General features: G+C 46.0%; 1 protein-coding gene across 1 annotated transcript in view; it reads right to left on the bottom strand.

Annotated features, from left to right (window-relative positions):
* The window catches only part of DUSP16 (dual specificity phosphatase 16), a 79594-nt gene that overhangs the window by 23524 nt on the left and 40536 nt on the right, over nucleotides 1-15534 (bottom strand). The window contains exon 5 of the mRNA XM_057701747.1: nucleotides 853-1016. Coding sequence (XP_057557730.1) covers nucleotides 853-1016 — 164 coding nt within the window. The remainder of the gene's footprint in view (nucleotides 1-852; nucleotides 1017-15534) is intronic.

Below are 15534 nucleotides of genomic sequence, written 5' to 3'. Positions count from 1 at the left end.
CTGCCCTCGTACAGGAAGGCAGCACGTGTAAATCACCAGCAGTTGAATCAAGATCTTTGTTTGCTTTTTCAAATAGAGGTGATGTAAATGAGAGGTTTTGGAGACAAATCACCTTCCTGGCAGCTGGAGCACTGTTTTCTAGCACCACTGGTTAGCAGCGCACAAGCTGTGGAGACAGGTCTTAGTTCTACTGCTGTTACGCGTGTACCATTACATACAACAGCCCCAATCAGTCAACACGGCCCCTCTGTGGGTACACCTTGTTCTGGATGGTCCACATCCTTTTCATCCAGGCCCCACGCTCTTCCCTCTCCTTTCCCAACCAAACTGCTCCAAGGGGCCTCAGGGAGAGCAGCTGCAAGGCACCCTCTCAGCGCTGGTCCTCACCATCTTTTCATCCCCTCCCCTGCCCTTGCAGCCAGAAGTCATCGTGAGAGTGTCCTCAATCCAAGCCAGCCTGAGTCCCTTTCTAGTTGCTGCTGTCAATCAATACATTTATAAACGTGAAACAACCTAGGCGGCATCAGCCTTCCTGGGTGTGCCCAATTACTACAAGAGAACAACGGATATCCTAAGACAATGGGGCTAAACGTCTGGAAAACCCTGTCCCGTTGCAGGTCTCTTGGACCTGTGAGAACAGCACACGTGACAAGAGCTCAGGTTTCCTACGGCAATCAGAACACCACAGCAGACAGCACGGGGGAGGATGCTTCGGCGGCTGGGCTGCCTGCAGGGGAGTCACACTGAGGATGTGGGGCACACGTGTTTGAAAGGACAGCCCAACTGCGACGTGGTGCTTCTCCAGCTGCTGTCAAGAAACCCTGCAATGAAGGATATTTTCAAAGCACCCACCTTGTTGAGGACATCTCGCTGGCAGCCAAGATAGAGACTGGGCAGAATTCGGGTTGGCCCAATGTTGGCAACGGGTAAGCAAGGCTGAGAAACGCAGGTGGGGACTAGGGTGGATTTTCCTTCACAGAGGCCAGGGGAACAGCGGGAGAACTCGGCAAACCCACCTGAGGACAGACATGGTAAAGTTATGCCGCGCACAAAGGTGAAAATCAGCCTTCTGCTAACTACTCAGATAAAACTGTCTGAAGAGGGCAGTCAAATCCCACAGGTGCAAGTGGATCCCGGTCCACAGCTGTGCTGTCTGGGGCACAATCCAGCACCAGCCCTGGCTCTGCACGCCCACGAAAGGGATCCCAGGCCCAGACAGCACTTAAAGTGACTCCTCTCCTCTCTCTCGCTCTCACTCTCTTCACCTTCACGTGTCCTATGTTTTCTCCCTGCTCCCTGTCCTGCTCTGTGTGACTTAAAGAGGACTGAAAGTAAGTAGCAAATAACCAAGCCAAGACAGACGCAAAATGGGGATATATGGGGATATAAGAAAACATGAACTGATGCCAGATGTTATTTCTTCACAATAAAACTGGTCGAGTTAAAATGAAAAGTTCCTTCTAGAATGAACTTTAAATCTTGCTACTGTATACGTTTTTTATTTCAAAGATACCACACACTCCCCTTACTCTTACAAATATTCTCTGTATCGAGGGTCGCATAAGTAGCCCCGATTCCGGGGTCTCCTGTTCAATGGCCGAGCACTGCAAACAAGGGCCGACGGACCCTAACTGCTCAGGTCACATGGACACCTTGTAGCAAGATTTCTGGGCTCAGAGAAATTCAGTTTTTTCTAGTCCTGTCCTTACAATGACCTACTTAGGTCACAATCTCGCTACCTGTTAATGAAGAGAAATCTGTTGGCTAAGGAGACTCTCTCACCTTCTTTGGGAAAAGATGAATTAGGCCTCCCCTGGGTTTTCCAATCTAAATACCCCTTGCTATCCAGTTGGAAACCCAAGAACCGAATACATTCTGATACATTTTCAGATAAATCCCTCACTATCCAGACCCTCACTACTCACTATGTCCAAATGTGGAAGCAAAGCGATTTGGGTTATAGGGAATATGTATATATTTTTAACACTATTAAATTAAAAAACAATGAACTTGTTAAGAAGACAGAGCAGCCTCATTTTTACCTCTGTAATCAAGCCTTAAAAAGACCCTAATTGGGACTGACACATACACTACTATGTATAAAATGGATAACTAATGAGAACCTACTGTATAGCACAGGGAACTCTACTCAACACTCTATGGTGACCTAAATGGGAAGGAAATCTAAAAAAGAGGGGATATATGTGTACGTATGACTGATTCACTTTGCTGTACGGCAAGAAATGAACAGAATGCTGTAAAGCAACTATACCTCAATAAAAAAAATAAATAAGTAAATAAATAAAAACTATTTTAAAAAGGACATTAAAATCTCATTAAATATTTATCTCCATCTCCTTGAGCTACATCTTCGCCTTTCCCCTGCTTCCAGAAACATACAAAATATGCCCTTGAAAACTGCAGAAGTGCAGGGAGTTGACGGGGGAGGTGTGGCTCTTTTCATCCCCTGTATTATGTTCAGTGCAAGCACACCCTCTGCACTCCTGTGTCCGCCGTCTGTGCTCAGCATGGGGCGCGCAGTGCAGAAGCGAGGACAGCAGCGCGACGGCGATAATAATCACGCCACCTGGAGAAGGCGGGTGTGCACCTCCAGCCTCCAGCCCAAGCGTCTGCACCGTTTTTATTCATAAGCAGTTTGTTTACCAGAGTTCTTAAGGTAACCTGATAGGAAGAGCAGGGGGTTCCATTACAGACACCCCACCATCCTTTGTGGGACCGACGAGGCCCTCGGGATCTGCACCTATTCAGCATTAAGGTTTCATTTCTTCCCCTTTCCAAACACGCCACCTCACACTTTCAAGGTTCTCTCACCACCACCAGACTGTCCCAGGGCACACACACATGCATGCCATGCAAATCATGCACACACGAGCCCCACAACCGTACATCAGAGGGAGGAGGAGCACAGGCCCCTGCACCTGAGCTGTGTCCCGGCTTCACCACGTCCTAGCTGTCAGGTTTGGACGAGTGGCTTACGCCCTCTGGCTATCAGTTTCCTGTCCATAAAGTGGGAATAATGATCACGCCCCCCCCCCACACACACACACAGCTGTCAGATGACTGAACCAGTTAATACGCCTGAGTGCCTGTGCCTGCACAGAGGAAGCCCTCCACCGCACAGCGACGAGACATCCAGTTCCCAGCCTCGCCTGTGGGCGTTCCTCCGCCCCTGGTCTGCAGCCACACCTCGGCAGGATTCACCTGAGGCAAAGCGAAAACAGCAGTGCTTCTAAGGCTGCAGTTCCCCAGAGTCTACTCCGGAGCACTGGCACCTGCAGGAAGCCGACAGATGGGATATGGGTCCAAAAAGAGAAACACTGCATATCGTATCTTCCTGGGAGACTCACAGCATACGCATTAAAAGCATATCAAAAGCTCTGAAAAAAAACCTCTAAGAAAACTGGTTTACTTTCATTTAATTCAAGGTTCCCAAACTTATTTGACCATGGAATTTCCCCTCCCATTTTCCCCCTAAAATCTCTTAATAGCTGGTGGAACTCACACTTAAGGAACGGCTATGCTACGGCCATTGAGACTACTGAAATGAAGTCAGTTAGAATCCCTATACCTAAAGGACAACCCACGGGCAATCTCAAAAAAGGGGTCAGTTAATACTGGCATATGTATATCCTGTCACTGCTTAGGATATGTAATTTTGTTTCATTAATGTTTTGCCCTTTTCAGTCTCTTAACTGCATAATGCAGTTATTTAAGGTGAGTTTTCCCTCCAAAGTAGTTCTTGTAATAATAAAAAGTATTAAATAATCTATACATTCTTTGCTATCTTACACCTACCCAACACGATAACTGACGGCCACTATACTGATTATAATCTAATTGGATGAGTTTAAATTTTAACTTTTATTAACTTTTGTTGTTCTGGGGTTTCTCTAAAGAACTGTTTTCATATTTTTTCCTATTCTGGCTCCAAAACAGTTCATGGGATGGTCTCTCATTTAAATCCAACAAAACGAGAGTACAGTAAGTGTTTGTAGAGAACACAGAAACCAGACAATCCAAGGAAATTCCACTTGAATTCCATTTTAAACTTACAAGTTGTCATATTTATAAATAACATAAGTAATCCTAGAGTTATCGAACATTTACCATGTGACAAGCATTGCTCTAAGCACTTTACAAGGATTTGTTCAGCCTTTACAACTGCCCCATGAAGTAGGTGCTTCAATTACTCCCATTTTACAGATAAGGAAACAGAGGTTCAGAAAGACACAGGGTGATAACCAACAGAGCTGGGATGTGAGCCCCAGCAGTCGGGCTTGAGACTGCACTCTCACCCTCTGTGCTAAACCGCGTCTCTAAAAGCCACAGAATGAACTGCAACGCTCTCTAGGAGGTGGGGATAGCCTGCTGACATCTTTGGGGTCCTGCCCTCATTTTAGCCTCATTTCACCAGGCTGGAAATGGCCACGGGCCTCTCCCAAACTGACGGAAGAGCCTTGCTTCCCCAAAACCACATGGTTCAAAAGCTTCGATGAGGGAGAGACAAAGGAAGGAGATCTGACCTGACCAGAGACACAAGAACTCTGTAAGTGTGAGTCACATGAGACCAGTAACCAAACTGAGGATGAACTATCAGGGATACAAAAACACGGTCACGGCCAGCTCAAGATCACAGTTTGTGAATCGGTGGTGAGGCTGTCGTGGCGCCTCGGTGGCGTTCAGCCCGTCCTCCACCAAACTACGTTCAGAGGGGACAAGTTCTCCGACAATCGTAAACTGAAAGCCAGCCAGCCCGGGCTGTTCGAAGTCCAGCTCTATCATTCATTTTATCTTAAATCACTTCTAACTTTGGTGGTCCTAAAAAGTAAAATGTGAGTGCAGCTCTAGAAAATTCTAAGAAAACAGAAAAAAACGAGAGAAGGCAGCTCCTATTCAGCTTCAAAACAAAACCCCAAAGCCAAACAAAACAGCAATAACACATTGTAAAACACGTTATAAAACAAACAGAAACCTCTTTTTTTTCCCACAAATTTTTTCAACTAATCTCTAGCAGCACAATCCCAAACAGCCTTAAAATATTTAACAGATTTCGCTGAGATCAGAGCATTCATTTAGTGGTCAGTCTGGCTTGAAATGTCCCAAACCAGGACTGCTGGTCACTTCCCCAAAACACTGCTTCAGCCAAAGAGTACATTTTCCCTGATCTCTATCTCTGACAATGTTCCACTCTGCTGACATCCTCCTTTATTGACAGTTTTTTCCATTCGCTGACCTTTCATTCATCGGTGGACTCTAGTGACCCCAGTTTCATTTCATTAATTAACAACAGATGAGACGCTGCCTGACTTAACCGAACCCTTGAGAAACTATCTGTGGCCTCATCAGCAACTCAGTTTTGAAATATGTCTGAAATGTCTACAAACTAGATCCACACAAGAAGAAAAGTACAATGCATCTACATAAACTTTCTGTTACAAACGGCTGACAGACACGGAATAGAGAGTCGTCTCTGCCCTCGTCTTAACTCTGCTGTCCCCAGACCCCAAGTGTGATTCTGTTATAAGACACAACGTCAGTTCACGATCCCCTTTTGTTTACTGTGAAAGCAGCACTGAAAAACTGACACGCTTCTTGAAAAACTTTTTAAATATTTTTTAAAGTTGTTCAAGGATTTGACTCACCATCCAATCTTGCCAAGTTTCTCCTGTCGCTAGATTTTATGCTGCTTATCATCTAGGAATGGAGAAAACAGAAGTCGAACAACCCACATGTGCTTCCCTAAGACAGACCTGAATCTCGGAACACCACACCCACGACGGCCCCTGTGCTAGGAGTGCTTAAGAGGAAGGAAGACACATGCAGACACCCTGGCCTGTAGAGAAATGGGGGTGGTGAGACCAGTGGACAGACATGCAGACACCACTGGCCTCTACAGATTCTGATGGACAGGCAGACAAAGTGCAGTGTTAAAAACCCATATTTCTGTTAGTCTTCCACAAATTCACCAGTAGAATGCAAGTTTATAAATAAAAACATACATATTACTTTGGACAGAGAAAACATTTGGTGCAGCTTAAAGGCATCTGTAATTTGTATATCACTTTCTTCTCATTCAGCCAAGAAACACTTCTTCCCTTAAGAGCACCTCCTTCACAATTCCAACCATAAATATATTTTTCTATAAAAGCCAAGGTCAACCACCATTCCATTTTCAGAGGAAAGAAATCTGCCAGGTACAATAAAACACATAAAATGATGCCACTAAACAATTCTAACTGGTCCCTTCTCTCTTCCCTCTGACCCTTGCAGTTATAAATCAGTGCTGTTTCCTAAAATAAAAGAATATTTACATAATCAAAAAAAAGTAGCACTTTACTACAGATTAGTGATGTTAATTTTAAGATGCAAATTCTAACGACATATCCCTATCCTTTTAGTCAAACCAGAGACAAATGTCAATTCCATGACTTTGAAGACCGTTCCCTGCAGGGAGAAACAGAGGGCTTCTCCCTTATGCTTCAGTTCAAACAGGGAGCAAGTCATAGGAGCTTTATTAGCTGACAGAGCTGCCCAAACTGGGAGGGGAGATTAAAGGCAACCCCTTCCCATACTGGGGATGAGTTCCATGGCTATGGACAGAAATCTATTTACACAAAGCTCTACTTTATGAAAGATGCTTTTCTAAAAAGTCATATGCAGGGACTTCCCTGGTGGCGCAGCGGTTAAGAATCTGCCTGCCAATGCAGGGGGCATGCGTTCAATCCCTGCTCCAGGAAGATCCCACACACCGAGGAGCAACTAAGCCCGTATGCCACAACTACTACTGAGCCTGAGCTCTAGAGTCCTTGAGCCACAACTACTGAGCCCATGCGCTGCAACTACTGAAGCCCATGCTCCGCAACAAGAGAAGCCATGGCAATGAGAAGCCCGCATACTGCAATGAAGGTTGTACATTGGAAAAAGCCCCCGCTCACCACAACTAGAGAAAGCCCATGCGCAGCAACGAAGACCCAACGCAGCCAAAAATAAAATAAATAACAAATCTTTAAAAAAAAAGTCACTTGTGACCTCAAAAAAAAAATAAAAAGTCATATGCAAATTTAATTTCTGTACATTAAATCATTTTCAGTTTATATAATTTCAGTTTTTAAATATAGTTCTCATGTAGTTTAATCCTTTTGTAAAACAAAGACTCCCTTTTTGTGACATAAATACGACCCATTCATTTACTTATTGTAGAATGTATGTGAAGGATTTAAGTGGAGTATTCCTGCACCTGTAGAGAACAGTTCTCTCCATACTGAAAATAAATTTGGGCTTTGCTATTGCACAAAGGAGACAGCCCTAATATTTAAACACTGCAAGGTTGAAATGTATATTTTGGAAGTAATCTAATTGCTCTTACGAATAACTATTTTGCTGCTTTCCTCAGCAACATCAGCAGCAATTATGTCCTGTCTAATCAACTCTCCACTGAGCAGCACAGAAAAACTCCAAATGACAAGGAACATTCGTTTTAAACTCTTACTCCATCCCCTCCACCTGAGAGGAAGGTGGAGAGACGCATTTCTGTGGAGACCCTCCAGGAAGCTTGAGAAGTAGCCTCCATCTCACAAAACTTGCCCCATAAATGACACCTCCAAAAAAGCTTACTCTGTTTGAAACAACCTATCACCTGGCACAGGTGGGGAATGGGACATTCTAGCTAATTTCTTGATTAACACAGTTATTAAACACATGATAAACGAATTAAAAATTTTCAAACTGCGAGCGTAAAGAAAGCACTAAATACTAAAATAATGCAACTCGTAAGAGTTCTTCTGACTCATAATGTCTACCTCTTACATTTCTCAAGATAATGTTATCTAGATCTAGTCAACTGGCAAAATCCAGAAGTGTCGTTTAGTAGAGTTCTCAGAAGATGTCGAGTGATCTTTCAAAGTGGCAATACAAAACGATGCCCTTAATAAATGCCTTCAAACAAAGATTGTTCTGAACAGTATGACCAGAACAACCAATCAAAAGGAATGTGGCCATGATCCACCCTTGGCTGAGTAAAGGCAACAAGCGCTGTGTAAGCAGGAGAGAGGTTCGCAGGGGCCACCCTACTGGTCCCCCACCGACTTTAAGACGTGAAGACACAGCCAAGCAAACAGCAGCCTGGGGCTTCCCGCGGAGAAAGGCTTACTAAGGAGACCACCTGTGCTCACGCTCACCAGCAAAGCAAAGACTTCCAGGGTTGCATACCTATAGTGGCTTGAGGGCCCACACTCCACTCTAACATTTTCAGTCCTCTTTGGGTCATTTTCACTTGAAAGACTTATGGACACTCTTAAATAAATTCCAAGCCAATACCTCGCTTTCTCTCTATGCCTGTTTCTCGTCAGCCCCGTTCTCCCAGTCGCCTCAGCAGCAGCCACCTGGTGTGCTGACTCTCGGACTTGCCATCTGTCACAGCTCTTCTCTAGCAGTATATTCCACAATTTTTTACCATGACCAATGAAATATATCTTACCTTCTGAACACCTACCTTCACTCACCACCAAACCACTACTCCTTTACCACAGAGCTGCTCTCTAGTTTCAATTCTATTGCTGCATTTTTTTTTTAAATTCTGCTGTATTTAAAAAAAAAAAACTCCCCTGACCAGTGTATCTAAATATGGTCTTGCCAACTTAGAACTTTTATAAAACGTACAGCCATGGGATTTCCCAGGCGCTCCAGTAGTTAGGGCTCCGCGCTTCCACTGCAGGGGGCACGGGTTCGATCCCTGATCTGGGAACTAAGATGCCACGAACTGTGCAGTCAGAAGAAAAAAAAAATACACACACACACAGCGCTATCAAATAGCAGTAAGTGTTTACTACTGACCTCGTAATTGCGAATTCTTTACATATGTGTGTGTGTGTGTGGTGACCTCTTACCCCTCTGGCTATAATGCTCTATGACCTGTCTGTGCATAAGAACTGTGTCTCACACTCCTTTGCTATCACCTCTGCATTTAGCACAGTGCTTGGCACATGATTAAATGTTTACTGAATCTTCCCCTGTTACAATGAATAGCTGTTGATGGACATAACTCTTGTGTATTTTTGGTGTTCAAAAGGATTTCCTGGTTCCATTCAAGCTGAAAGCTCTGTGGACCTGGGTGTGAGCCCAGACCTGCTTCCTACTCCTCAACCACGAGGCCCCAGAGGGCCCTCAGGGTTAGCGAGGTGGCACAGGGCAAGGAAAACATTTCTCTGCTCCTACAGATAAAAAGGGAGATTTGGTAAATGCTGTTTTCATCATCCAAAAGCCCCAGCGAGTCCTCAGGGTGCTTCTGTCAGGTTCAGGGAACTTTCCCTAAGAGGTGGGGTCCCTCGGCGGCTCAGGACTTCAGAGTCCGGTACGACCTCCAGGGCTCAGGGAAGCAGGGGCACAGCCCTCAGGAGATGAACTGGACCAACTACAGTCAGACCCCAGCTGAGGATGAAGCGGCCGCTGGATGCGCCCATGGGACAGCGCCCACGGGACAGCCTTAGCAGACTGTCCGTCAGGAGATGATGCTCTGAGTCAAGAGGAAAAGGGGACAGGAGTCTGGTCACTGGAGAACGACTCTTCAGAGTCCACTCTGCCTGATGCGTAAACTGGGCGTGAGTCACCAGACAACTCGCTGCTTGGGCCTTTCCCAGTGAAGCTCAGGCTTCCTAATCCACACCCACCCTGAGTGGGTCCTCCTGTGTGCCCACTTCGGTGCGTCCACTCTGGCAGCCGTCCTCCTCCGGGGCCAAGTGCACTGCCTCCCAGTGGACGTGGAAGAGTGGTGGGGAAGGAAGGGGTCCCTGTCCGTCAGCAAAACAACACTGGAGACCAGCGGCATCCGCACGAGGGTTCAGAGCCGTGCCCTGAGCGCCTGCTGTGAGCCGGACACAGCGCTGGGTAAGGGCACAGCGGTGACCATGACAGAGGCTCTCTCTGGAAGTGACAGTTCAGTGGGACAAACTTCAACCAAATAATTAGATGAACAATTAGCTAATTATGGTGGGTGGCCAAAGGACTGTGCGTAACAGAGGACACCCAACTCTGCCTGGGAGCCAGGGAGGCTTGACGGCCGCTGTGAATCCGGCAGGAGACACGGGGGTGCATAGGGAGAGGGGGACACTTCAAGGGGGAGGAGGGTGCCTCTGGGCTGCAGGTCTAAGCAACTGAGACAAGGCTAAAGAGCTAAATACACACACACACACACACACACACACACACACACACACACACACACACACACACACACACACACACACCCCCCCCCCCCCCCCAACCTGAGGACAGAGAGGGCATGAGATGAAGGCACACAGGCAGGTGGAGCCTCCATGCAGGGTCTCGGAGTCAGGGAAGGATTCTGGAATTTACCCTGAGGGCACTGATGTGGATAAAACTGGGGAGTCATATAATTATGTTCACGTTAAAAATATAAAATAGAGGGACCTCCCTGGTGGTCCAGTGGTTAAGACCCTGCATTCCCAATGCAGGGGTCCTGGGTTCCATCCCTGGTCGGGGAACTAGATCCTGCACGCATGCCACAACAAAGATCCTGTGTGCTGCAACTAAGACCTGGAGCAGCCAAATAAGTCATATATTATTAACTTATACATGTATGCATGTAAAACAGAAACATAATACTGGCAAGAGTGTGAGTAATAGACCAGGAGCCAGCAAGACAGGGTGAGAGAGCAGGGAAGCGGCTCCTGGAGCAGGCCTGAGGGGCTGGTGTGGGCCTGAGCTGGCAGCAGAAGTGCAGAGCAGAGAGGCCAGAAGAAAGATCTGGTGGCCGAGAGGTGACAGGCGTCACCGAGTCTCCAAGGCTCCCCAGGCCACCCCAGCAAAGCACAGACTTGTCCTTCCGGCTGAAGGGCCTGCAAAGCCTGACTGCACTTCCTCTCAACTCCCCCACCTCCGCGTCACAAAACGTCCACTCCGGTCTCCTTGCTGCCCCTAGTATCTACGTCCATTCCTGACATTTTTAATCACGTTTCCCCCACTTCAGTGAGTCTGCCGAGGACCCTTCCCACCCAAATCTTATTCATCTTTCAAGGTTTGATCAAAATTCCACCGCCGTCATCAAACCTTCCCCAACTCCTGCAGGTGACACCGAGTCACCCCTTATCACCACGGCACACACTTCGGTGCACCGTCATCCGCTTCTCTGCTTCATCCACTCCAGACATGTTGCCCAAATTAACCGAGGGGTCTCAAGGGCAGGGGAGAGCTGTGTGCTTTTCCAGTCCCCTGTCCCCCAGGCCCAGCCTGGGGCCCACCCAAGGGAGCCCTCAAACACTGTGAGGCCAGCTGAATGGACAGGACACAAATGACATGATGGGGGCAGGGGGAGACTGACGTCACCGCTGTCACTCAGGGTGCTTCTGCGTGGCTTATGCAAAATGTCAGGATGAGGAACTATCTCAAGCCTGGTCTGCAGGCCACTCGTTTAACAGACACAGCCTCAGGCAGGATGTCTTAGCCGCCGGTAGCTAGGGAGTGACAGCTGGCCTGTTACCACACTGGCAGGTAGCAACTGGAGAAAAGATGGTCCAGTTTGGATAACCTCATGCAAACTGAGAAGCAGAGCCAGCAAATACACGGCGACCAGTGGGCGAAACGGCACCTATTTTTAGTCTGTTTTCAGTGGCTCTCGGTCACCACAGCTTTTTAAACACAAGAAGAGCCAATTCCTGAATAACTGCAGTACTCTGACTGGAATCCATTAACGTCAGTCTCTTTTACCAGCTACCACAGGACCTGAAATGGAACGAGTGAAGATTTCCCCTCTCTAGACACAGCGACAGAATACACGCCACACAGGGTAAAAGAACGGCTGATGACAAGAGCATGCACAGCAAATCTGTAAGTGGGAGGATGGGGTTCTGCCCGACTGCCACCAGGAGGACGGGAGCTGGTTCCCCGACACCAAAGCTGCACGTTTATTACACACAACTGCTGACTGCATCTAGATCCCTGTTAAACTGAAAATGTGTAGAGTCAAGTCCATTTTTATTCACTCCTAGCTCTCACTACGCTAGCAACTCTAACTGAAAACAAAGAAATACGTATTTGGCCTTCAGCCCCAGCAGACATTAAGACCTTAGCTGTGTTCAGAGACAGAATGTTTGTAAGAGGCCTCAGCACTGCACCCACCCCACGGTGAGTATCTTCTATCATTACCCAGAGTCGTATTTCAGCTCAGAACAGAGTCGGCTTTTATTTGATGATTCTCTGCGACTGAAAAAAATTTAATAAAAATTATATATATATATATTTTTATATACATTGCTTCTTCCATAAAATGTGAAGTAAGAATAAGACTCTGAAGTCCACAAAGAGGCTGAGAGAGAGCTACCACAAAAAGCACAGGCCTGATCTGAAGTGGGCACCCCGGATTCTCAGTCCAGCCTCCTGAGGGAATTCCAGAAGACTCAGGAATTACTGCAGACTGGGGCCTGGGCGCACAGTGAGGAGAGTGAGAGCTGGAGAGTCACGCAAGGGCTCTGTTATTTTCCTCATTTGTAAATGAAAGGGCTGAGGTCTGTGATTCAATTAGGGTTTTTTGCTGCAGGGCCACCCTGTGCCTCATCACAGGATAGAAATGAGTGCTTCAGCATTAACAAACGGCTGTAGGTCCCTTTTGCTTTTTACCCAGAGTTACAAGCGAGCAAAGAGAAGGGAATGATAGAAGAGCATTCTCATCTGTGAGTTGATCTTTATTTCTACTCAATTAACCCACTTATTCTCTTTTCTCTATGTCAGCATAAAAAAGGTGGTTTTTCTTTTTTTCTAATATATTTATTTTCAATCTGGCACCCTTAGAAATATAATAGACAAAGGCAAGTAAAATAAAGTAATATAATGAATTATTAAAGGCCAAGAAACAAGATTATTTTTTAGAGAGAATCCGTTTTCTGAAGGTTGACAAGACCAAAAAAGTTGATCAATAAGTCAACGTTGGCAACTGTTTATATCCATCAATGATGACGGAGAACTTTCCAAAGGGATCCAAGTTCATTATTTTTTGCTAAGATGAGGCTACAACTTATAGTAAAACCCTTTAATCCTTTGGGGGTGTAACAATGCTATGGTTTAATCTAGCTTGGTTATTGGGAGACTTACTAATGGCTAAACAGAATAATCAGTTTACTTTAAAAAAAAAAAATTATTTCAATTGTTCTCAATTCATACGGATTCAAGGCCTTGTCACTTTCTGTGAGTGACACTAAGTTTCAAGAGCTGTTAGCTTCTTATCAAAGTTCAGTATTTAAACATTGTTTAATGGTACTAGTGTTTTTATTAGATCTTAAAATCATGCTGACATCTACTTAAATAGATGGAAACATTTTCGTATTAGATACTTTTCCCATAACAGCTATGTTTTTGCTCTACCTGAATGAAGACCACTTGCAAATCATTGATTTCAACATATCTTCAAGGTATTGCTACACTTTCAGATTAGTTTCATCACTCTTTAATACACTCACTTATTCTAAACTAATAAAATAAATCATATAAAATACAAATGGTATAAACCTACATGTAAACTAATTTATGTATCAGATATTTATTGAAAACTGAAGAAGTGCTAGGCCTTGTGGGGAACACAAAGATGAAAAAGACATAGTCCTCAACTTGAAAAAGAGAATCCAGTTGGGGAGTTAAGCAACAAATGAAACAGATATGTGACAACATAGGTTTAAATAAGATTTTAAGACAATAATCAAAGACCTGCATGTGGCAAATGGCTATCAAATATTAATCACTTGGTTTAGAATACTGGCTGGGCTTAAAAAGAGGGAAAGTTGATCAGGCAGGGGTCAAGGTCCCTAGTTGAGCAGGCCCACAGATGTGGCCAATACAGGCAGAGTTCACTGCAGAACCAGGTTCTAAGTTTCAGGATTAGAAGGCTTGGGACTCTGGCCTTAGGACCCCTTTCCCTGGTGAAGCTAGAGTTTACCAGCCTAGCCTGTCCCAGAGCAGGACCTGCTATTCCACATGGAAGAATGAAGCCCACTGCGCTCCAGTGCAGCTTCCCTGAACCCAACCCCGCCCTTCAGGGAGCCTTCATTGTTCATGTCCGTGTGATTAGGTCCCATAGGTGAGTCTGGGTCTCCTTCTGCTTGAGGGAAACGGCTCATTAAGATGCTTCTATCAACGGGGATATATGTATAAAAACAGATGATTGAACTTGGTGTACCCCCCAAAAAATAATAAATTAATTAAAAAAAAAAAAAAAAGATGCTTCTATCAGTTCCTCGGGGAGATCCTACTGTTCGCCTTTTCCAGAGTCACTGCTCTCTGGGTAACATGGCCCTGAGAAGGTGAATGGAATTCGGGCCACAACTCTTCACTCCATACATAATGACCATAAAAACACCATCTCACACATCTGATACTTTCTTCCTGGAGTGGCTGAAAGCTCTAAAGTAATGAAGAGATTACCCCAAGAAACCACTCTGTCTTTCTATTATCACATTGCCACGGGGCTGACAAGTGTCTCTAACTGCTGGGACATTTTGTAGAGAAAATCGTTTTCAGTGACCCTGTCATTTCCCGCAGCACCTGTGGGATGCTAGCGTGCTTTTCCAAGGTCAGTTATTTTCCCCCAAGCAAAATATTTAAGAAACATGTGTCCATATGTCCTTCTACCCCACACCCCTAGGATGTCCTCTGAGCAGCTGGACCTTGGCCAAACCAAACCAAACCAAAACAAAAAAAAGCACTGCCCAGAACTGATGGCCATGCCTTCCCAAGCACTCTCTCCCACTAACTCCACTTTCCTGTCTACTGTGAGGAACAGACTCACTAACCAAGGGAGGTTCCAACTGGTCAGAAGCTTTCGGATGGCTGGGGAGGCTTTTAATCATCCAGAACCCTCTCTGAGGTGTCCTAAGAAATCTGGCTGCTCAGAAACTCCCAACCAAGGCCATTCAGTCCCTGAGGCCACCTCCTAAACTAGAAGAAATACAGGACTGTGGGGTATGGATGATGACATGGAGCTGTCAGTACACGTATGTGGTTCTGGGAGCTGCCTCGATGGGCTTTCGTTCAGGACTAGGACACATTTCTTGTGCAAAGTGGGGGTGGGCGGGGGGGGGGTGCGGGGGGTTCTGACCCAGCACCACCTCACATGTTCCTAGAGCTGATCTAGATGATCAGAATCAGTCCTTTTCCTTCCTTACTGCCCAGCGAGTGCAGCTCCCAAAGCTGCACGTGGCTGGTAAGAACCTTCCATGTAACGGGGGGGGGGGGGGGGGGGGGGGGGGAGCTCCTTGGGAAGGAGAAAGTTACTTGAGTAACTAAAACTCGACATGAGCTCATTCCTCTAGGAGCGTCTGCCTGGCCAAGATGTCAGGTCTGAGCCCCCTCAGGGAAAAGTTTCTCAAACAAGAGCAAGGTGGAATAATCCCTCTCTGGGGAAGCACATCTGGGTGTACTCTCTTCAAGAAAAACCCTAGGGCTTCCCTGCTGGCACAGTGGTTAAGAATCCGCCTGCTAATGCAGGGGACACGGGTTCGATCCCTGGTCCGG

The sequence above is a fragment of the Hippopotamus amphibius genome, chromosome 12, assembly GCF_030028045.1.
Source record: "Hippopotamus amphibius kiboko isolate mHipAmp2 chromosome 12, mHipAmp2.hap2, whole genome shotgun sequence".
Taxonomy (NCBI): Eukaryota; Metazoa; Chordata; class Mammalia; order Artiodactyla; family Hippopotamidae; genus Hippopotamus; species Hippopotamus amphibius.
The sequence above is the reverse complement of the archived record's forward strand: the minus strand, read 5'-3'. Positions and strand labels throughout refer to the sequence as shown.